Below are 23,810 nucleotides of genomic sequence, written 5' to 3'. Positions count from 1 at the left end.
AAATTCAAGGCGTTATCAAGTGCTTGTCAGATTGTGAATGAGAGACGACTAAGGAAGTGTGTACAGTCTGTGAAAAAAAACAAAGCAGAGCTCGTGCCTTTTCAAGCGACTTTTTAAAAATCATTAGAGTTGCCTCATGCAGCCTTACAATGTATTAAAAATCTAAACATATAGTCCAATGTTTGTAGAACAACTAAAGTTACATTAATAACTCTAAATTAAGCATATAGAAGTATCTATTTCTTTGTTAGCCGCATGTGCGCACTCCCTCAAATCGTTTGGAGAAAATATCCTTTCTATTTTATTCAGCTTTGTTCAGTAGTATTCTTCATACTATAAAATAATTCCAAGGAATTCTAAGCAAATCTTGTCTGCTAAATGAACTAGTGTAGTCCACAGCCATTTAACATAGCCAGATCAGGACCTAACATAAGGACAACTCAGAGTATGCTATTGTTCTTCTGAAATAGACTACATTTTCCTGTCATGTTTCTTTAGACCTGTCTAAAATAATTAATGGATTTATTGTGAAGGTGTAGGCTATATTACATGGATTTATTAGACTTTTTAAAATGTAATGTTCCACAGGTCTGTATCAGTGGCTTGTAGGCTGTGTGGAAGCCAGGAGATGCTAAATGTGTTTATGTTAATTAACGTTCAATTACCCTGAGACCGACAGTTATTTGCTTGAGGATCACCGGCTGATGACATTTCGTGACCTCCACAGCTCTAGCAGAGTCTAGCAGAGTGTTTGTCCCGTTTTGTGAATCCTTGGTTGGTGAGCAGACCCTGATTCAAGAATTTTAACTGATTTCAATTATTTTTAGCCAGATACTAATTGGGATATTGAATTTTATGTTCCTTTTCATGGCGTAAAAGGCCCTTCTTACCTTGTCTCTCAGATCGATCGCAGCTTTTTGGAAGTTATCTGTAGTGCTGATGTTTAGGCAGAGGTAGGTATAGTTTGTGTGCTCTAGGGCAATGGTATCTAGATGGAATTTGTATTTGTGGTCCTGGTAACAGGAACTTTTTTGCAACACAATTATGTTTTTTTTATTTTTTTATGTTACTGTCAAGAGTCCAGGTCTGACAGAATCTGTGCAGAAGATGTACACTACTGTTCAAAATTTGGGGGTCACTTAGAAATGTCCTTGTTTTTGAAAGAAAAGCAATTTTTTAGTCCATTAAAATAACATAAAATTGATCAGAAATACAGTGTAGACATTGTTAATGTTGTAAATGACTATTGTAGCAGGAAACGGCAGAATAAAAAATAAAAAAATGGAATATCTACATAGGTTTACAGAGGCCCATTATCAGCAACCATCACTCCTGTGTTCCAGTAGCACGTTGTTAGCTAATCCAAGTTTATCATTTGAAAAGGCTAATTGATCATTAGAAAACCATTTTGCAATTATGTTAGCACAGCTGAAAACTGTTGTTCTGACTAAAGAAGCAATAAAACTGGCCTTCTTTAGACTAGTTGGGAATCTGGAGCATCAGCATTTGTGGGTTTGATTACAAGCTCAAAATGGCCAGAAACAAAGAACTGTCTTCTGAAACTCGTCAGTCTATTCTTGTTCTGAGAAATGAAGGCTATAACATTAACAATGTCTACACTGTATTTCTGATCAATTTTATGTTATTTTAATGGACAAAAAATTCGCTTTTCTTTCAAAAACAAGGATATTTTTAAGTGACCCCAATCTTTTGAACGGTAGTGTAGGTGCTGCTGTAGGCCCTCCTTGGTTGGTGACAGAAGCACCAGAGCATCAGTAAACAGTAGACATTTGACTTCAGATTCTAGTAGGGGGAAGCCAGGTGCTGCAGACTGTTCTAGTGCCCTCGCCTATGTATGTATGTACAGTTGACGTTGGAAGTTTACATACACTTAGGTTGGAGTCATTAAAACTCGTTTTTCAACCACTCCACAAATTTCTTGTTAACAAACTATAGTTTTGGCAAGTCGGTTAGGACATCTACTTTGTGCATGACACAAGTAATTTTTCCAACAATTGTTTACAGACATTTATTTCACTGTATCACAATTCCAGTGGGTCAAAGGTTTACATACACAAAGTTGACTGTGCCTTTTAAACAGCTTGGAAAATTCCAGAAGATGATGTCATGGCTTTAGAAGCTTCTGATGGGCTAATTGACATAATTTGAGTCAATTGGAGGTATTTCAAGGCCTACCTTCAAACTCAGTGCTTCTTTGCTTGACATGGGAAAATCAAAAGAAATCAGGCAAGACCTCGGAAAAATAGTTGTAGACCTCCACAAGTCTGGTTCATCCTTGGGAGCAATTTCAAAACGCCTGAAGGTACCACGTTCATCTGTACAAACAATAGTACGCAAGTATAAACCCCATTGGACCACACGGCCGTCATACCGCTTCAGGAAGGAGTCTCCTAGAGATTAACTTACTTTGGTGCGAAAAGTGAAAATCAATCCCAGAACAACAGCAAAGGACCTTGTGAAGATGCTGGAGGAAACGGGTACAAAAGTATCCACAGTAAAACGAGTCCTATATCGACATAACCTGAAAGGCCGCTCAGCAAGGAAGAAGCCACTGCTCCAAAACCGCCATAAAAAAGCCAGACTACATTTTGCAGCTGCACATAGGGACAAAGATCGTACTTTATGGAGAAATGTCCTCTGGTCTGATGAAACAAAAATAGAACTGTTTTGCCATAATGACAAACCTTATGTTTGGAGGAAAAAGGTGGAGGCTTGCAAGCCAAAGAACACCATCCCAACCGTGAAGCACGGGGGTGGCAGCATCATGTTGTTGGGGTGCTTTGCTGCAGGAGGGACTGCACTTCACAAAATAGATGGCCTCATGAGGAAGGAAAATTTGTGGATATATTGAAGCAACATCTCAAGACATCAGTCAGGAAGTTAAAGCTTGGTCGCAAATGGGTCTTCCAAATGGACAATGACCCCAAGCATACTTCCAAAGTTGTGGCAAAATGGCTTAAGGACAAGAAAGTCAATGTATTGGAGTGGCCATCACAAAGCCCTGACCTCATCCTATAGAAAATTTGTGGGCAGAACTGAAAAAGCGTGTGCGAGCAAGGAGGCCTACAAACCTGACTCAGTTACACCAACTCTGTCAGGAGGAATGGGCCAAAATTCACCCAACTTTTTGTGGGAAGCTTGTGGAAGGCTACCCAAAACGTTTGACCCAAGTTAAACAATTTTAAATGCAATGCTACCAAATACTAATTGAGTGTATGTAAACTTCTGACCCACTGGGAATGTGATGAAAGAAATAAAAGCTGAAATAAACCATTCTCTCTAATATTATTCTGATATTTCCCTTTCTTTGTTTTAGGGTGTGCTGGGTGAATATGTGGTCTGTCATATGGTAATTTGGTAAAAAGCCAATTTTGACATTTGCTCAGGACGTTTTCACTGAGGAAATGTAGGAGGCTGCTGTTAATGATAATGATGAGAATTTGCTGTTGATGCAGATCCCACAGTAGTTATTGGGGACCAGTCCTTGGTTCCAAATATTGGGGAAGATGCTAGAGCTGAGGATTATGGTAGATTTATAATTGATCATGTCTCTGTTTTTGCTGTTTGTTCTTTCTTCATAGGGCCAAAATGAGAAGTGGTTTATCCATACGCCTCTGTTTTGGATAGTTAGCTATTTGTGTTGTTGTTTAGTGTGTTCCGATTTTTCCTTAGTGTATTCCTGTACTCTTTTAGTGTTTTAACATAGTTAAGGTGTAGGATCAGGTTTTCTGGGTCTGTGTTTTTGGTTGGATATGTTTCTCAATTTCTTTCTTAGGTTTTTGCATTCTTCATCCATCCATTTGTCATTGTTCATTTTCTTAGGTCTTCTGCTTGAAAGTTTTTAGATTTGATGGTGAAGCTGGAAAGTCAATTATACTGTTTTGGCTTTCTACTGCCAATTTTACTCATTCGCTACTGCAGTGAAACGTTTTGTCCAGAAAGTTGTCTAAAAGGGATTGAATTTGTTGTTGCCCGTTATTTTTTGGTAGGTTTCTACACTACTTTATTTCTATCTATAGCATTTCTTAATAGTATGCAGTTTGTTTTGGCTTTGTCTCGTTATTCAGTATTGCTCTGTTCAAGTAGAGTAGACTGATTTTGCTGTGATCTGATAGTGTCAGTGGGCTGACTGTGAACACTGCGAGACTCTGGGTTGAGGTCAGTGATAAAGTAATCTACAGTACTACTACCAAGGGATGAGCTGTAGTTGTACCTGCCGTAATAGTCCCCTCGAAGCCTACCATTGACTATGTACAGACCCAGTGTGCGACAGAGCTGCAGGAGTTGTGACCCATTTTTGTTGGTTGTTTTATCGTAGTTGTCAAGGGGGAATATCTCCCCCTCGCTCCTTGCGTTCTCTTTTTTTCTCTCTTTGTCTTTCGCTCTCACCTCTCACTCTTTCCCTCTCACTCTTTTAGCCATGAAAGGGTCCTCATTCTGTCTCTTTGTGTTTCCACAGTGTTACAACATGAACACAGTGTGCTTTTCAAGGACCGTGTTGCATAACTAACTCTGTGCCCCAGCAAGGTCAAATGGCTTCTAGCCAAGCTTGTGGCGTGCTGGATGTCATGCTGAATAGTGTTGATATTTAATGTTTTTTCATTCAAAATTGATGTTTCGTTATATCAGGGGTGGAGAGAAAAATTCTCAATATGCCAGCCTATTTTTATGCTGAATATGCTAGCCATTTTTGTCAGCCTGCATTGAAACTTTTCTTATGTGTTGTTAAAATGTCATTGTGCGTCCTGCAGTGGCATCATCGGTGAGCGCCTGCCCATCCGTCTGTACCTGACGTTTGGCATGCTGATGAGCGGCCTCTTCACCTGTCTATTTGGCCTGGGCTACATTTACAGCATCCACAGCCTTGGCTTCTATATATTTGTCCAGGTAAGTCACACAGTGGACCGACTGTAACTACCTACACATGTACAATATCAGTAAAGCCATAGAAAATTCTTGGTCTGACATTTCATAGGAAGACGAGTTGAGAATTCAAAGGACAACAGTTCTATATTCTGAATGTTTTTCTAACTCTGTGTTTCTCCTCTGCCTCAGGTGGCTAATGGCTTGGTTCAGACCACTGGCTGGCCCAGTGTTGTCACATGCATCGGGAACTGGTTTGGCAAGGGAAGGTAAGCCACAAGATCTGTTAAAATGAAAGAATTCCTCCATAGTTCAGATGCATTGAATAGAAAATAGTTATAGAATATATATTGAAGTTAAAGTATTCTAACTGGTGTCTCCAATAGGAGGGGTCTGATCATGGGCATATGGAACTCCCACACCTCGGTGGGCAACATCTTGGGCTCTCTGATCGCAGGTTACTGGGTCTCCTCCAACTGGGGCTTGTCCTTCATCGTTCCCGGCCTCATCATCGCTGCCATGGGAATCATCTGCTTCCTCTTCCTCATTGAACGTGAGTACTGCTATGTGATTGGTTGGAGGATTAAGAGACTCGTTCCATCTACCTTTGAGTAGCTCCGATGCATGATTTATGCGACGGTCAGAATTTTACATGCTGATATTAAAATATTTAAACTGTCCGTGGTTTTGTCTGTAGATCCAAATGATCTTAGAAGCATCCATGCTGTACAGAACCCTGCTCCCTGCAGCAACAATGTGAGTACTTAGGATGTCTCCCTTGTTCTCAAAAGCATCTCTGCTTAGTATAGACATAATATTTAGGACATTTCAGAGGTATAAATTCACAGATATAGACAGGAAAAAGCCCCTCTTGGTTCTATGCTTAGATTAAATTATATTTTGAAAATGTGTGTCCAAGAATGGGATCATTGTGTGGATCACATGTCATCAGAATTTGCCTGGATAGCATCACATCTGTCGCACATCGCGCCCGGCAACCGTTTCCTAGACAACTGTCGCCCACTTTAGCTCCTTGCGTAGACGTAGAGTACCTGAGTGTCTCAGAGTGTGGGCTGGCTCTGGTAAAAATGCCTCCCTGGAGACGGACACACAAATCAAAAAGGGATGAAACATGATTAACTTTTACCATGTGGGCAGATTCATTGTATAAGCTTGATTGACAGGTATCATTTTCAGTCTCCCACGCTACTGTGAACTGCATTACAGTTTTCTTCACTAGTAGCTGGTGGAACACTGTGTATAATAGTGATGTTAAACTTTTTTTTCTCATGCAGCAAAAGCTGACAAAGAACTGGATTGGGACGAATGGACACAAGCAACTGTACCATTCATATAAACAGGGAGACAAATATCAGGTGTGCCTGTTTTTATCTGAGTTTGTCTGTGTTTACATTAGTGTATGTATGTGGATCTGTGCTATTAACCCTTGTTTTTCCCTCCATCTCTCTCAGAACTGGGACACAGAGCTGCTGCTCCCTCAGGACAACAGTAGTGTTTCTGTCCCAGTACAGCAGGTGGTGGTGGTGAAGAGCGAATCGGAGCCCTCGGCCATCAGCTTCATGGGAGCTCTACGCATTCCGGTCAGTCGCCTGACCTCTCACACCACCCATATCTCTCACACACAATAACAAAGGCCCAGGCCCTGTTCCCCAAAGCCAGGGGTGTTCAACTCAATTCCTGGAGGGCCATTTATCTGCTGGTTTTTATTATTGCCTTTCAATTCATGTCCAATTCAAGACATAGATAACCAGGTGCAGTGAGTTTCTAACTAATCAATTACCTTAATTGATCAATCAAGTACCAGGGAGGGGCAAAAACCCGCAGATGAGGACACTAGAAAATGGCGACTGTGCTTTAATCGGAAAGTGCGGCAAGTGAAGTGTGACAATGAATGGAAATGAGTGAAATCAAAGAATGGAACTAAACGAGCAAAAGTTGTAGTAGAAGACAAGGACCGGTCCAATAATGCATTTCTTATGGGACTGTGTTTTTTGGACAAGGAGGTTAATTTGCGAAATCCATTTGTATTATCGAGCACTGAAGAAAGCAGTGGGAAAAGTGGGTTCAATCAAGGTGACTAGAAGCGGCCTTGTTTTGGTTAATTGTGTCATTGAAGAACAGAAGAAGTGTGGACTGGATCTGGCAAAATTGCCCACATCAGAAGTAACATGTATTGATCTTCGGAGCAGGGTGCCTGCCAAAGGAGTTGTAGCTGGAGTCTTGTTGGATATACACTACCAGTCAAAAGTTTTAGAACACCTACTCATTCAAAAGTTTTTCTTTATTTGTATTATTTTCTACATTGTAGAATAATAGGGAAGACATCAAAACTATGAAATAACACATATGGAATCATGTAGTAACCAAAAATGTGTTAAACAAATCAAAACATATTTGAGATTCATCAAATAGCCACCCTTTGCCTCATGAGGCAGTCACCTGGAATGCATTTCAATTTACAGGTGTGCCTTGTTAAGTTAATTTGTGGAATTTCTTTCCTTCTTAATGCGTTTGAGCCAATCAGTTGTGCTGTGACAAGGTAGGGGTGGTATACAGAAGATAGCCCTATTTGGTAAAAGACCAAGTCCATATTATGGCAAAAACAGCTAAAATAAGCAAAGAGAAACGACAGTTAGTCATTACTTTAAGACATGAAGATCAGTCAATACGGAACATTTCAATAACTTTGAACGTTTCTTCAAGTGCAGTCGCAAATACCATCAAGCGCTATGATGAAACCGGCTCTCATGAGGACCGCCACAGGAATGGAAGACCCAGAGGTACCGCTGCTGCAGAGGATAAGTTCATTAGAGTTACCAGCCTCAGAAATTGCAGCCCAAATAAATGCTTCACAGAGTTCAAGTAACAGACACATCTCAACATCAACTGTTCAAAGGAGACTGCTTGAATCAGGCCTTCATGGTCAAATTGCTACAAAGAAACCACTACTAAAGGACACCAATAGGAAGAAGAGACTTGCTTGGGCCAAGAAACACAAGCAATGGACATTAGACCGCTAGAAATTTGGCCTTTGGTCTGGAGTCAATTTGAGATTTTTGGTCCTAACCGCCGTGTCTTTGTGAGACGCAGTGCGATGAACGGCTGATCTCTGCATGTGTGTTTCCCACCGTAAAGCGTGAAGGTGCTTTGCTGGTGACACTGTGATTTATTTAGAATTCAAGACACACTTAACCAGCATGGCTACCACAGAATTCTGCAGCGATACACCATCCCATCTCGTTTGGGCTTAGTGGGACTATCATTTGTTTTTCAACAGGACAATGACCCAACACACCTCCAGGCTGTGTAAGGGCTGTTTTTACCAATAATTTGTGATGTAGTGCTGCATCAGATGACCTGGCCTCAACAATCCCCCAACCTCAACCAAATTGAGATGGTTTGTGATGAGTTGAACTGCAGAGTGAAGGAAAAGCAGCCAACAAGTGCTGAGCATATGTGGGAGCTCCTTCAAGACTGTTGGAAAAGCATTCCAGGTGAAGCTGGTTGAGAGAATGCCAAGATTGTGCAAAGCTGTCAAGGCAAAGGGTGGCTTTTTGAAGAATCTCAAATATAAAATACATTTTGATTTGTTTAACACTATTTTTTTAATTTACTACATGATTCTGTATGTGTGTTTTCATAGTTTTGATGTGTTCACTATTATTTTACAATGTAGAAAATGGTAGAAAATAAAGTAAAACCCTTGAATGAGTGGGTAATCTAAAACTTATGACGAGTACCTCAGTCAGAAAATCCCATGAATGGTCAGTGCATGTCGCCTGACCTCTTTTTTTTATTTAACCTTTATTTAACTAGGCAAGTCAGTTTAGAACAAATTCTTATTTACAATGACGACCTACCAAAAGGCCTCCTGTGGGGACGCGGGCCTGGAATAAAAAAAATAAAAATACAATATAAATATAGGACAAAACACACAACACTACATTAAAAGAGACCTAAGATGACAACATAAGGCAGCAACACATGACAACACAGCATGCTAGCAACACAACAAGACAACAACATGGTAGCAACGCAACATGGTCTAAACATTATTGGGCAAAGTCAACAGCACAAAGGTCAAGAATGTAGAGACAACAATACATCACACAAAGCAGCCACAACTGTCAGTAAGAGTGTCCATGATTGAGTCTTTGAATTAAGAGATTGAGATAAAACTGTCCCGTTTGAGTGTTTGTTGCAGCTCGTTCCAGTCGCTAGCTGCAGCGAACTGAAAAGCGGAGCGACCCAGGGATGTGTGTGCTTTGGGGACCTTTAACAGAATGTGACTGGCAGAATGAGTGTTGTATGTGGAGGATGAGGGCTGCAGTAGAGATCTCAGATAGGGGGGAGTGAGGCCTGAGAGGGTTTTATAAATAAGCATCAACCAGTGGGTCTTGCGACAGGTATGCAGAAATGGCCAGTTTATAGAGGAGTATAGAGTGCAGGGATGTGTCCTATAAGGAGCATTGGTGGAAAATCTGATGGCCGAATGGTGAAGAACATCTAGCCTCTCGAACACCCTTACCTGCCGATCTATAAATTATGTCTCTGTAATCTGGCATGGGTAGGATGGTCATCAGAATCCGGGTTAGTTTGGCAGCTGTGGTGAAAGCGGAGCGATTACGATCAATCTAGACTTGGTTTCCTCTAACTTTAGCCTGCAGCTTTGATATGTGCTGAGAGAAGGACAGTGCAACGACTGTATGGTTAATTGAAGGAAGGAGAAAAGCCTATCGATATTATTGTTGTTTGAGGAGACTCTACCTGAATATGTGAAGCTTGGATATGTGAGGTATGCGGTGAGAGCGTTTGTGTCCAAACCATTAGTATGGGAATTGTAAAGGATATGATCAAATGTTTGCAGGCTGGAGAAGTATGGTATTGAAGAATCTGAAAAAATTTTGTAGATGTGGTGGGGTTCATACTCCAGACTTCCTTGAGTGCCCTGTTAGGGTGAAGACGGTTGAGGTGTCAAGGATCAGGGATCTATGTGGAGCCGGTGAAAAGAGTCAAAGGAGCGAGAGGCAACAGTGTTGAAGATATGGCGGTGGATGCCTTGCAACCAGTTGCTAGTGTTTTAAGTCAATCGAGTGATCTGGATACACTCATTGTGAAGAAGGTAGATATTGTGGCTTTTATAGCCACAGTGATTCATTGTACAGCACAAGTGTCCAAGAAGCTGGACATCATATCTGCAGCCAAGATGTTTTTAGGTCTCCAAGACTTCATGGCAGAAGCACTGTCAGGACTATTTTCGCTAGGAAATGTCCTGCCCTCACAGGAATCTTCTTAGCCTGTGTAGGGACCTAATTTAGAATGTTTTTTTTTTTTACAGAAAAGCAGGTTGGTTTTGTTTAATTTATTTTTTGATAGTTTGAATATTTATTTTTACCCACATTATTTACTTATTATCCACCCGCACAGTAGGTGGGGGAATGTACATCAAATTGTTGCGAATACCATTTATACTGTAGAAAAATACCTGCAGACACATGTTCCTTATACACTTAAATAGATCTGAAAGAATTGCACGGGTACTGTACAAGCAACAGGGAAAACCCCTGACCCTTGGCATACACCAAACACAGTACCACGCCATTCTATTCTGGAGAAATGTATAGTTTTTATTTGTTGACAGTATGCTTCTCTTTCTCTCTCCAGGGAGTGATAGAGTTCTCGCTCTGTTTGCTGTTTGCCAAGCTGGTCAGCTACACCTTCCTCTTCTGGCTGCCGCTCTACATCACGAAAACGGGTATGTACATTACACTACATCAGTGGTTCTGAACTGGTGGATCGCGACAGGAGGTTTTGAATGGGTTTTCATATTTTTAATGAAAAGATACTCCTGTCTGAATTTAAACTAATACCAGGTAGAAAGTGTGTAGAAATGACAATGAACCTACTTTTTAAAAAATAAATTATTCTCTGAAAACTATTATTCTTCAATCACAGTATTTTAAATATAAACTCAGCAAAAAAAGAAATGGTCCTCTCACTGTCAACTACCTTTATTTTCAGCAAACTTAACATGTGTAAATATTTGTATGAACATAACAAGATTCAACAACTGAGACAAACTGAACAAGTTCCACAGACATGTGACTAACAGAAATTGAGTAATGTGTCCCTGAACAAAGGGGGGTGAAAATCAAAAGTAACAGTCAGTATCTGGTGTGGCCACCAGCTGCATTAAGTACTGCAGTGCATCTCCTCCTCATGGACTGCACCAGATTTGCCAGTTCTTGCTGTGAGATGTTACCCACTATTCCACCAAGGCACCTGCAAGTTCCCGGACATTTCTGGGGGAATGGCCCTAGCCCTCAGCCTCCGATCCAACCGGTCCCAGACGTGCTCAATGAGATTGAGATCTGGGCTCTTTGCTGGCCAAGGCAGAACACTAACATTCATGTCTTGCAGGAAATCATGCACAGAACTAGCAGTATGGCTGGTGGCATTGTCATGCTGGAGGGTCATGTCAGGATGAGGAAGGGTACCATGTGGTACCCAGGAAGGGTACCACATGAGGGAGGAGGATGTCTTACCTGTAACGCACAGCTTTGAGATTGCCTGCAATGACAACAAGCTCAGTCCGATGATGATGTGGCACACTGTCCCAGACCATGACGGACCCTCCACCTCCAAAATCGATCCCGCTCCAGAGTACAGGCCTCGGTGTAATGCTCATTCCATCGTCAATAAACGCGAATCCGACCATCACCTCTGGTGAGACAAAACCGCGACTCGTCTGTGAAGAGCACTTGCCAGTCCTTTCTGGTCCAGCGACGGTGGTTTTGTGCCCATAGGTGACGTTGTTGCCGGTGACGTCTGGTGAGGACCTGCCTTACAACAGCCCTCAGTCCAGCCTCGCCCAGCCTATTGCGGACAGTCTGAGCACTGATGGAGGGATTGTGCGTTCCTGGTGTGTTCCTGGTGTAACTCGGGCAGTTGTTGCCATCCTGTACCTGTCCCGCAGGTGTGATGTTCGGATGTACCGATCCTGTGCAGGTGTTGTTACACGTGGTCTGGCACTGCTGTCCGTCCTGTCTCCCTGTAGCGCTGTCTTAGGCGTCTCACAGTACGGACATGGCAATTTATTGCCCTGGCCACATCTGCAGTCCTCATGCCTCCTTGCAGCATGCATAAGGCACGTTCACGCAGATGAGCAGGGACCCTGGGCATCTTTCTTTTGGTGTTTTTCAGAGTTATCTTTGAAAGACAGGGTCCTGAAAAAGGGTTTCTTTTTTTGCTGAGTTTATATCGATAAGTAGTGCTTTTTAGCATGGTTTGTGGTCTCATAAGTGAGTTGCCAAAATGTTTCATCAAGCATATGAGTTATATGGAATTATTGACAATGAAAAGGTGTGATTTGTTGTTCCCTTGTCTAATATAATTGCTACATTTGCTGTCAAATATAGCATTAAAAATTGTTTTCCAGATTGCATTTTGCCCCAAACATATTGTCGTACGAATATTGGGTCGCGACTGAGATAACATGGTTCAATTTGGGTCCAAAGGCAAAGGCAGTTGAGAACCACTACATTACACTACACCAACACCCTCACCCACTGCTACATTCGTATAGGAACTCTGTCTGTTTGGTCAAGTATACAGTACATGAATCCAGGGCATTGTGGAGAGCTCTATAAGAAGTGTCAGGGCATTCATTCTTTGCCCGCTACCTGCTAGACTGTCTGAGACATACTGTATCTGACATTTACAGTGCATTCGGAAAGTATTCAGTACTCTTGACTTTTTCCTCATTTTGTTACGTTACAGCCTTGTTCTAAAATGGATTCAATATTTTTCTCATTAATCAACACACAGTTCCCATAATGACAAAACAAAAACAGGTTTTTAGACATTTTTGCAAATGTATTACAAATACAAAACTGATATCACAGTTACATAAGTATTCAGACCCTTTTCTCAGCACCTTTGGCATCGAGTACAGCCCTTAAGTCTTCTTTGGTATGAAGCTACAAGCTTGGCACATCTGTATTTGGAGAGTTTCTCCCATTCTTCTCTGCAGATCCTCTCAAGCTCTGTCAGGTTGGATGGGGAGCATCGCTGCCAGATATTTTCAGGTCTCTCCAGAGATGTTCGATCGAGTTTAAGTCCGGGCTCTGGCTGGGCCACTCAAGGACATTGAGACTTGTCCCGAAGCCACTCCTGCGTTGTCTTGGCTGTGTGCTTAGGGTCGTTGTCCTTTTGGAAGGTGAACCTTCGCCCCAGCCTGAGGACCTGAGCGCTCTGGAGCAGGTTTTCATCAAGGATCTCTCTGTACTTTGCTCCGTTCATCTTTGCCTCGATCCTGACTAGTCTCCTTGTCCCTGCTGCTAAAAAACATTCCCACAGCATGATGCTGCCACCACCATGCTTCACCGTAAGGATGGTGCCTGGTTTCTTCCTGACGTGACGCTTGGCATTGAGGCCAAAGAGTTCAATCTTGGCTTCATCAGACCAGAGAATCTTGTTTCTCATGGTCTGAGAGTCTTTAGGTGCCTTTTGGCAAACTCCAAGTGGGCTGTCATGTGCCTTTTTACTGAGGAGTGTCTTCTGTCTGGCCCCTCTACCATAGAGGCCTGATAGGTGGAGTGCTGCAGAGATGGTTGTCCCTCTGGAAGGTTCTCCCATCTCCACAGAGGAACTCTGGATCTCTGTCAGTGACCATCGGATTCTTGGTCACCTCTCTGACCAAGGCCCTTTTACCCCGATTGCTCAGTTTGGCCAGGCGGCCAGCTCTAGGAAGAGTCTTGGTGGTTCCAAGCTTCTTCCATTTTTAAGAATGATGGAGGCCACTGTGTTCTTGGGGACCTTCAATGCTACAGAAATGTTTTTGTACCCTTCCCCAGATCTGTGCCTCGACATAATCCTGTCTCGGAGCTCTACGGACAATTCCTTCGACCTCATGGCTTGGTTTTTGCTCTGACATGCACTGTCAACTGTGTGTGCCTTCCCAATTCATGTCCAATCAATTGAATTTACTACAGGTGGACTCCAATTAAGTTGTAGAAACATCTCAAGGATGATCGATGGGAACAGGATGCACCTGAGCTCCATTTCGAGTCTTATCCCTTAAGGTCTGAATGCTTCTGTAAATAAAGAATTTCCGTTTTTGATGCAAACATTTCCAAAACCTGTTTTTGCTTTGTCATTATGGGGTATTGTGTGTAGATTGAGAAATATATTTTTTATTTAATCAATTTTAGAATATGTATTTATTTTATTTAACTAGGCAAGTCAGTTAAGAAGAAATTATTGTTTACAATGACGGCCTACCCCGGCCAAACCCAGACGACGCTGGGCCAGTTGTGCACCGCCCAATGGGACTCCCAATCACAGCCGGATGTGATGCAGCCTGTATTTGAACCAGGTACTGCAGTGACGCGTCTTGCACTGAGATGTAGTGTCTTAGACCACATAACAAAATGTTGAAAAAGTCAAGAGGTCTCAATACTTTCCGAATGCACTGTATGTCTTGATAATCTGTGTTCAAACCAGCTCTACCTGTTAGGACAGAGGTTCCCAAATGTTTTCACTCGGGCCCCCCTTCCAGCAGTTTGGGAACCACTGAGAGGATACCTATGCTTTGCTGGTTGTTTTGTTAGTATCCTGTGTCACTTGTTTAGTTTGCCAGAGGGTGTGTGAAGATAATAGACCTGTCTCTCAGCTCACCTAGATGCCAAGAAGGCCGGAGATCTTTCCACTCTGTTTGACGTGGGAGGAATTGTGGGTATGTTCCCTTTTTTTTAGTTTTTTCAGTGGTTGTTTGTGGTTCTGATCCTTTTGTATGAATCTTTCTACGAACCAAATAACTTTATGATCTGGATATTTGTATGCTCCTGTGTGTGTTGTCAGAGATTTGATTTGTAAAAATGCATGAATGATGTCAGGACTTCCTAATTCATCATTGGAATTGAACTACCTGTAAACCACACATTTTATCTTGATTGTTGTGCTAATCTCATCTCTTTCTCTGTGTGTAGGGGGAATATTGGCTGGGGTCATATCTGATAAGCTGGGAAAGAGAGCCACCACCTGTGCAGTGATGCTGCTGCTGGCTGCTCCTATAGTGAGTCTCTTTCCCTGTGTGGCTCCATTTGTTTCTATTTCTTTCTCTCTCTTTCTCCGTTTCTGAAAATCAAACTAACTATCCTGGTGTTGCAAGAACCATGCTCTACCAACTGAGCTACAGAAGATCACTGAGCTTCAGAGGACCGTTGACCATCTCAAGGGCTAAACATAAGCATGCATCATTAATCTTATAGGACATTTTTTTACGTTTTTGTTCTGTATCTCAGCTTTATGGCTTCTCCATGATCAGCGAGTTTGGACTGGGACCGACCATCGGTAAGGATCAATTTATATTACTAAGTCCAGTTTTTGTTGCTCTTGTGAGAGGGATTGTAGACTGACTTCATGAATCCCGCTCCTGAGCCCGTTGACATATTGGCTGTGCTATTCTGACTGTCAATAACGCACAGGTGAACAGAGCTATGATCAAGTGGATAATGTTGTGATGGGCCATTTTCTTCATAGGTATGCTACTGGTGTGTGGAGGACTTGTGAATGGGCCATATGCCCTTATTACAACAGCAGTGGCTGCTGATCTGGTAAGTGTGTAGTGAGTGAGTCTTTCTCACTGGTTTACACTTATATAATCCTCCCTAGTACAGTTTTGTCTTTCTAACCTTTTAGATCAGCCATACTATCTCAGTATTTTGTGTGTGGGGGTGGGCTGTCTCTGACCTCATATCCTGTCCCTCTCTGTTTTGACCTTTGAACCTAGGGAACACACAAGAGCCTCAAGGGCAACGCCAGGGCCCTTTCTACTGTCACGGCCATCATTGACGGCACAGGATCAGTAGGTCAGTCTCTCACCTCCATCCATACCAGTAGATCCTATGTGATAAATTAGCTCCATGAGGGGATAGCTAATGACATGGGGTTGCTTTAGAATTTAGCATAGGTCTAGCTCTGTGACTTACAAAACTGTCCTGTGATCTGTTCTTCTCAGGTGCAGCAATAGGCCCCCTTCTGGCAGGAGTGTTGTCGTCACAGGGCTGGGATCAGGTCTTCTACATGCTGATGGCAGCTGACTTCCTAGCACTGCTGGTAGGTGCTGATGCTTGTTAATGTTTGTCTTATTTTGTGTGTGGATCTTATAGAATGTGGCTTTGTGGGTGTGTTTCCTCTGTAGCTGTTGCTGCGGCTGGTGACGAAGGAGCTGACCTCTGGTAACGTGGTTAAACCTCGCTCTGGCAGCACCACTGTAGAGTAAGTGACTTGTTTATATTCTACTTGTAATATGGTGGTAACTAGGCTTTGTTATGATAACTGATGCCACTGATCATGTTCTATGTTGATGATCTATGTTAATGTCTATGTTCTGTGATCTATGTTAATGACTTGTATTTAATTTTTAATTATGTCGTTTGCTGATGACACCATCTTTTTGTCTGATAAAGACACTCAGAAACGTATCACTAAATTAACTGCAAAAAAATTGTGAAAAAAGGTATTGGTGTCATCAGATGAATACAACCTCTCTTCCCCAAAAAAATATTTGGAATCTGTACTACACCTTACTCTATCCATTTATCTCATATTGCAATATATGCTGGGTCAGTACTTATAAAAGCAACCCCAATAACATCTTCATTCTCCAAAAACATTCTGTGAGGAATGCAACTCAGTCGTGCCAGTTCCTCTCCACTCTTTCATCGCCTTCAAATCCTCAAAATGTATATCAACCAAATCTGTTTGTATTCCAAACAAGAACTGCCACCGATCTCCACATCCCTCCTTCCATACAAGATTAGGTCAATGTTCCATCACTTAAAGTGATAGCAGCATACCACCCTGCATACCACTGCTGGCTTGCTTCTGAAGCTAAGCAGGGTTGGTCCTGGTCAGTCCCTGGATGGGAGACCAGATGCTGCTGGAAGTGGTGTTGGAGGGCCAGTAGGAGGCACTCTTTCCTCTGGTCTAAAAAAAAAATATCCCAATGCCCCAGGGCAGTGATTGGGGACACTGCCCTGTGTCGGGTGCCGTCTTTCGGATGGGACGTTAAACGGGTGTCCTGACTCTCTGAGGTCATTAAAGATCCCATGGCACTTATCGTAAGAGTAGGGGTGTTAACCCCGGTGTCCTGGCTAAATTCCCAATCTGGCCCTCAAACCATCACGGTCACCTAATAATCCCCAGTTTACAATTGGCTCATTCATCCCCCTCCTGTCCCCAGTAACTATTCCCCAGGTCGTTGCTGCAAATGAGAACGTGTTCTCAGTCAACTTACCTGGTAAAATAAAGGATAAATAAAAATAAAAAAGGTTGTTCTTTATTGGAACAGTGTCCTGGACCACCTCCAGCGCTTCAACTCCTTCAAATATAAATATAAAAAATATCTACTGGACATTCTATACAATGACTCTGCCTAAAATCTGATGGTGACACTGTCTTTTTTTTTTCATTTCTTTTTTCTTTGTGTAAATCTTTATTCATTTTTTTCTTAGTCTTAAACATCATGATACATGTTGTTTTTCTATAAACATTTTGAAAGAGGGAGGTGCCTTTCAAGACTTTATTTTTTTTTGCAAATAAATAAATCATAGTCACTAGTTATGTTTCCATACAATTGGCAACAGACTTTCATGCGAATATTCTAAAATCCACATAAAGAAAATATGCTCATTTTCCCACCAGTGGTGTGTTTCTACCAAACAGACTTGTTGTGGGTAAAACAAATCAGTGCCTGACGACTTAGTGCACACAATGTACCTTTTTGCTTATGTTTTCATGTACCGAAGAAACACATTGACCTTTTAGATTTTTATATCGCATTTTCAACCGATTTTTGTTTTGTTGCAAAATGTAGCCTTAAAAAGCAAATGTGCCTACTCTGGTTTTGGCACGTGAACTTTAGCCAACAGATCACAGATACAGTGCGGGTAGACTACGGTTATGCATGTCTACATGATGATATTATTATGGATAATAGCGAGAATTTCTTATTTGTCAAACGGCAGTCAAGCATCGATCATAATGCCACCAGAATAAGACCCTCGACATCACCCTGTTAAGTTCATCATAACTTATTTAGTCTAAAGCCTAATAAACTGCCTGGTTTCACGAGTCGTAGTGGGAGGACCACATACCATATCGCGTGACTCCAAGTTTACTTCGATATGAATATTATTATATCAATATTTGTGCATAAAGGCATTTCCACCACCATTTCTCGTATAACTAGTTTTACCAACACAAAAAGATGATTGTCGATGCTTGGCTGCTGTTTGACAAATAAAAATGATTACTCTTTTGTCCATAATCATCTCATCATGTAGGCTATACTTGCACTGTAGCCTAACTGTGAGCTGTTGGCTAGAGCCAAATTCGGTATGTCAGAATTGAACCGCAAAATGTATTTATATGTGCATTAGGTCATCACACACAGCCTTTTTATCAATTTGATGGAAACACATCTCTGGTGGGAAACTGCACATTGTTTTTATGCAGATTTTTGTTTAGGGATCAAAGTCTGTTTTTCTGTTTCTGTCTTGTAGGATGAAGGAGCACTAAGCACTTTGCACTAACTCTAGACCGAGAAGTGAAAAGACTGTGGCCCTCGCTCAGCACAGACACACTGCATCCTATACCACTACCCTGGACTGGACCTTTTAACTGAGATTACCTGAACCCACCCTGCCTGTGGTCACCTCTCAACCTTAACCCAATCCCTATAAACCAGGGCCCAGTTTTCAAAAGTTATCTGGATTTTAAGTCAATGATTTGTCTGTTCTATGAATATGCCTTTAATACTATCTGATGGTTTTTGAAAAACTGAGCCCAAGAGCTAGACAATGTTCACAAAGAGACATAGACAACACTTCTTTCTAAAGGTCTGTTGTCACTGCGAGCTTCTATCGCCGTCCATTCAGCAGTAGCTGACGTGAACTAGTGTGTAGCAGCACCTATTGGAAACGAATGAAAGTCGATGAAGATTCAGTAGCGAAGTATAATAAGCAACCAACCAAGCCATCCAGTCCCTCTGAGCACATAACACTTTTTTTGTTTTGTTTTACTTCTAGAGCATATTGGGCCCACTTCAGCCTTGTGTAACCAAAGATTGTGGGGAAATGCACAGTAATTTATACGATTATTTTTTTTTTTTCTGTTTTCTGGTGGTCTATGTATTTTCTCTGTTTAGGAAGTATATGAAGGTACTGATATTTTGTGTTCCTATATGATCAGCAAATTATGGTGCGGTTTGTTATGTTTTGGGACTTGAATGCTATGAAGGTAACATTTTGTGTTTGAGTATGAATTTCTGCATACCAACTCTGAGGAGGGTCAACCATTTCTCAATCAGTTATTTATGCAGTGCAATGTTAAACTGTGATATTCTTTTTAGTATGTGTAGAAAATACTAAATGCCGTCATCCCAAACCTTAAAATGCTCACATTCATTCTGCCTTTGTGAACATTTTAAAGGCGTTCCTGTGACTAATGCTTCCTACCTCCGAGTCCTGCAAGTTTAATGTGCCAAATGAGTGAAGAAAGGTAGCCTATGTACCTTCATGAAAAAGTAATCTATATTCTTATGAACCTTCAATCTGACAGATGCCCGTGGCTGTGGTTAATTCCAATTCACCGCCCGTATTTAACTGAATTGAAATGGAAGGGACCCCATCCAGTAACGTGTCATTGTTCTTTGTGGCGATAGAGCATTTCTTGGTGGAAGCTAAATCATCGCAGTGCTTAAATGGTAGTACTTGAAATACTGTGTACCTTTTGGTGTTTGTTCATTGGTCAGGCAGTTGCTTTGTTTAGTTACTTGTCTGATTCTTACCTGACTCATAAGTACACGGTCTTGGTGACAATTGTCCATTTCTGAAGACATCTTGGTAGATAAAAAATAAAAAGGGAGTGGCTGTGTTGCTGAATTCTCTGGAAGCTTCTTCACAAAAGATCTGTCTTGGTTTCTAAGCATAATGTTGAGTTGTTTTGTTCACCAGGCTAAATGTGTTCCAGTTAGGAGGCTGAGTGGTCTCAAGTCTCCCACCTGGAGGTGGCAGGTGTCAAACAAAATGTACACTTCTGAAAGCTAGTCCTCCACTCAGTGACACAGGCAGGCACACACACACACAATCTCTCTTTGTTTCTGAAAAGTACTGCAGGCCAAATCAAATATTAATTATTATTCTCTGAAGGTTCTCATAATAAACCAAAATGTAATTATGCCGGATTATACCCTACAGTCAATGACGGGTTATATTGAAAGTATTAGTATGTTTTGATTGCCCATGACTCCTCTCCCTCGCATAGCATCACAAAACCCCTGAGCTGACTCGAGCCTACAAGGCTTGATTAATATGTCAAGGGAAGCGCGTGGGCGCCCATGCAAGAAACTAAATTAAATGTAAAACATCTCTTTTTTCCGGCGCTTGCTGTCTGCTTTTTGGTTTTCTTTCGTCGGTTCCTTTCTTCTCGTGTGCTTTGACCAAAAATACCGTTTTTAGAGACTATATATGATTTGAATAGCCATATTATCAATAGAATATAGCCTCGTTTGTTCGTAAAAGGGAATGAACATCGCGAACAGACTGCGGTCTGGGGGCTGTGTGGGCAGGCAAACTACCCCACTCACGCGTCCTTGAGGAGCCCCGGTAACTATGGCGATAAGAGAAAAGCGTACGATGATCCCTGCTCTTCAGTTTCCCCAGTGTGTGTGTTTGTCTGCGTGCGACTCATTGAGAGAGGCTGAGGGAGGTGGTTTATGAGATGAGAGAGAGCTAGGTGCTCCAGAGAGAAAGAGATGTTGAAACGCTAACTTCATTTGCCCATTCAGAGACGGACCGACGGCTCTCGGGGTTTTCCAATTCGGGCACGGAACGGAGTGGTAGCCTATAGCCCGCAATCCGACTCCTCGGCAGCGGCGAGAGAGGCTTGAGGGGTGGAGAGAGATGGGATCAGCTTCTTCGGCGTACCGAGTAATCTACCTGGACGTGGATGGCAGAATTCAGAAGGTATAACTGTCAATCAACCGTTATATCATGTCAGCCTGTATCATCATCAACCTACACCCTGCCCTGTAGGCCTAACCGTCCAATATTGCATAGGAAAGATTTGGAAGAACGGTGCAATGATAGTTATGCTGTCTATAGAATAGGAAACCCTCAATAGCATATTGTATAATATTCATATACAAATCGTGGTTAAAATGAATAGCCTAATGTCATTGATAATGCAATAAAAATCTAATTATGCATATGCCAGACACACACTTGATTTACTGTTTAACGGATGCGCCGCTTCACTTTTATAAAAAGATGTATCGTTTTTTGTGTCCCTTGAGTATTTCCCAAACTGGTGCGAGAGAATCAGACCAAACCACCTCAGATCACGCGCTTGTTATGTTCGGGCCTCTGATTGGACACTGACGCACAAACGGTCGGGACCTGTATGTGCAGATGTTTATTTTCTCTCGCATGCCAGCATAGCTGAGCAAATTCCTACTATTTGTGTCCAGGTTTAACGTGGTGGGACGTCCCATCGTTTAAATGCACGGTTAACGCATAATGTTTTTACCTACTAGAAGCAATTAATACCCGAAACAACGTCATCATCGAACCAAACGACTGGCCAGAGATCAGGGCATTCCTCAGCAAAGCTTTTCCTGGCAGCCGGATGAGGCAATCGAAGGAGGATGCAGTGAATTGACTATATAGGCCTACTGGTCTCGAATTTAGTAAAGCTTGCTCTGGAATTGATTTATGCTTCTAATTGCGCATTTTGAATATCAGTTATATTCTGTAGATTATGCTATAGTTTACTTTATGGCCAGATTGAAATGTACTTTTTCCAATGCTACATTCATTTGACAGACTTTACTTGATTGTCCCTCTTTCTTCAAAGTAAAAGCCTAGTCTATTATAGACCTATTCATATTTGTATTACTATTTTGTTGCAGGCTATAGGCTAATAGGTCATGAACTCATTATAAATTAACATTTTATTTGATTACAATTATTTATTGTTATTCTTGAATTAGAGAAGCATACATATTCTACTATATAGCCTGTATCGCATGGAATTACGTTTTTATCCTATAGATAGGTGTTGAATTGCACTTATTTGATAGCGGTGCTTGACTTACACTGAAATAGGTGCCGGTACTCATTTTGGGTGTTGGTACTGTTTATATTTAGGTGCAGGAGCTCCACAATACTTTTGAGCTAATATTCTGTAAGAGGAACAGGAGCTCAAACAGTGGAAAATTTGAGGTGCGGGTGAGTTCCTGCCCAAGTCCAGCACTGTTTGAAAGACCTAACTTGAATGATTGGCCATCTTTAGTAGCCTATTTCTCCTATAAAGTGTGGTTTATGATAAGCCTTTTTAATATTTGCATTATATTCATATTTAATTAAAGCATAGTTAGGCTATACATTTAAGTAATGAACTGATTATACATTTGGTCAATTTTTTCATTAGAAAAAACACTTGATATTGTATTCTATTATACATATGTTAATAATTATGTTATTGATGTTTATCAGAGATATGTTCAGAATAAAGAAACTGTCATACTGCCCATTCTGTTTCATTTCACATGATTATATCAATTAACGTTGTACCATCATCTGCATCCTTTTTCAAAATAACACAGGAAAGATTTCCTAGCATAGGTTTTTGCTTGGAATAATATAACTCTTGAAGCCCACATTAGGCCTAAAGCTTGCACAGATGGGTAGGACAATGTGGTAAAGTACAAATGTATTCCTTCTCCACTATTTATGAAAAACTCTCACTTGGAGTCCATTTTATTTTGGGGGATTATTTTTTTTGCTTCCTCGCCTCACTTTTATGAAGAAGAAAAAAGCAGTTAAACAGTATATCAACTTTGTCCAGCAATATCGAAAACTGAATTTTCAGAATCTTGTCTATGTTGTTTGGACACATTCACTGTCCTCTCTATGTGTATATGCATGCGTGTGTGTGTGTGTGTGTGTGTGTTAGATCTTTATCAAGATTTGCACAATTGCACAAGAAACTGCACAATTTTATGAACCTGTGTGGAGTGGCAACATGTAGGGCTCTTTTTGGCTGGCGTTAAGGCGGCGCTAGTCTCAAACGCACGTTAGTTTACAATTTCGTAATGTAAAAACTGTCAGATTGGCATTTTCTACACCTAACGCTAAATTCGGCAGTTTACCTCTTTGATATCAGCTCAGATGGGCGGATGGAAATATTTGAGGTGTGTCCTTAAAAACAGTATCCAAAGTACTGATTTCAGGCAGCGCTGATAGGGATATTTAAGACCAACCAAAAGCTGGTTTTAGCAGTAACGCAGTTCGTTATGGCATGAACAGCAGAAACGCAGCCTATCCAGCCGTGACGCACTCTGCCCATGTGCGCATGGAACAAGAGTAGCCCAATTTACTTTTGGTGCCTGTATTCTTCATATTTAGAAATATAAAAAACGATTTTTGTTTTAAAACCAAGCATACAGTAGCCTTCCCTCTCAATTAAGGTTTTGTTGTCTGCCCAATGTTATCACGAAGTAGGCTAGTCAAGACTGTCGATAAAGGGTTTGGCTCCTGAGACCGCTTGGAAATACATCTTAATCACCAAAGCTTTATTAAAATATAAGGTTTGAAAGGAGTGAAACAGTGAGCTGACATTCTCTTTTTATCTATGCATTGAAGGCAGGCCCACATTATTTTAGCCATGCAGGTCACGTTTTGGACGTGCGTAAAACCTCATCCATGATGTAGGCTACGTGTCCATGCCCACCGTGAAACGAGAGATGAGTACCTCGGTGAATGAATACCGGCGAACCTCGTATTTAGAAGTTATCTGTAACCTGTAAAAATGGAAAAACCCAAGCCCTCCCTTAGGCC

The 23,810-nt window shown here is 41.5% G+C and overlaps 1 protein-coding gene across 4 annotated transcripts in view; it reads left to right on the top strand.

Moving 5' to 3' along the window:
- The window catches only part of LOC120064365 (glucose-6-phosphate exchanger SLC37A1-like), a 48,295-nt gene that overhangs the window by 12,247 nt on the left and 12,238 nt on the right, over window positions 1–23,810 (top strand). For 2 of the 4 annotated variants that reach the window (XR_005478589.1, XR_005478590.1), the window contains exons 5-19: window positions 4,773–4,908; window positions 5,077–5,153; window positions 5,271–5,437; window positions 5,582–5,640; window positions 6,180–6,260; window positions 6,357–6,485; window positions 10,570–10,660; window positions 14,579–14,641; window positions 14,895–14,980; window positions 15,210–15,258; window positions 15,448–15,521; window positions 15,698–15,776; window positions 15,926–16,023; window positions 16,109–16,185; window positions 20,759–20,936. Coding sequence is in view for 2 of the 4 variants with exons in the window: in XM_039014896.1 (XP_038870824.1) it covers window positions 4,773–4,908; window positions 5,077–5,153; window positions 5,271–5,437; window positions 5,582–5,640; window positions 6,180–6,260; window positions 6,357–6,485; window positions 10,570–10,660; window positions 14,579–14,641; window positions 14,895–14,980; window positions 15,210–15,258; window positions 15,448–15,521; window positions 15,698–15,776; window positions 15,926–16,023; window positions 16,109–16,185; window positions 20,759–20,813 (1,321 nt within the window). In the remaining 2 variants the exon portion in view is untranslated. Of the gene's footprint in view, window positions 1–4,772; window positions 4,909–5,076; window positions 5,154–5,270; window positions 5,438–5,581; window positions 5,641–6,179; window positions 6,261–6,356; window positions 6,486–10,569; window positions 10,661–14,578; window positions 14,642–14,894; window positions 14,981–15,209; window positions 15,259–15,447; window positions 15,522–15,697; window positions 15,777–15,925; window positions 16,024–16,108; window positions 16,186–18,473; window positions 22,502–23,810 lie in introns of those variants that run through there. The other 2 variants (XM_039014896.1, XM_039014897.1) reach the window with 2 other exon arrangements.

This window comes from Salvelinus namaycush, chromosome 19 (genome assembly GCF_016432855.1).
Source record: "Salvelinus namaycush isolate Seneca chromosome 19, SaNama_1.0, whole genome shotgun sequence".
Taxonomy (NCBI): Eukaryota; Metazoa; Chordata; class Actinopteri; order Salmoniformes; family Salmonidae; genus Salvelinus; species Salvelinus namaycush.
Note: the sequence above shows the minus strand (reverse complement) of the source record. Positions and strands in the feature narration are given on the sequence as shown.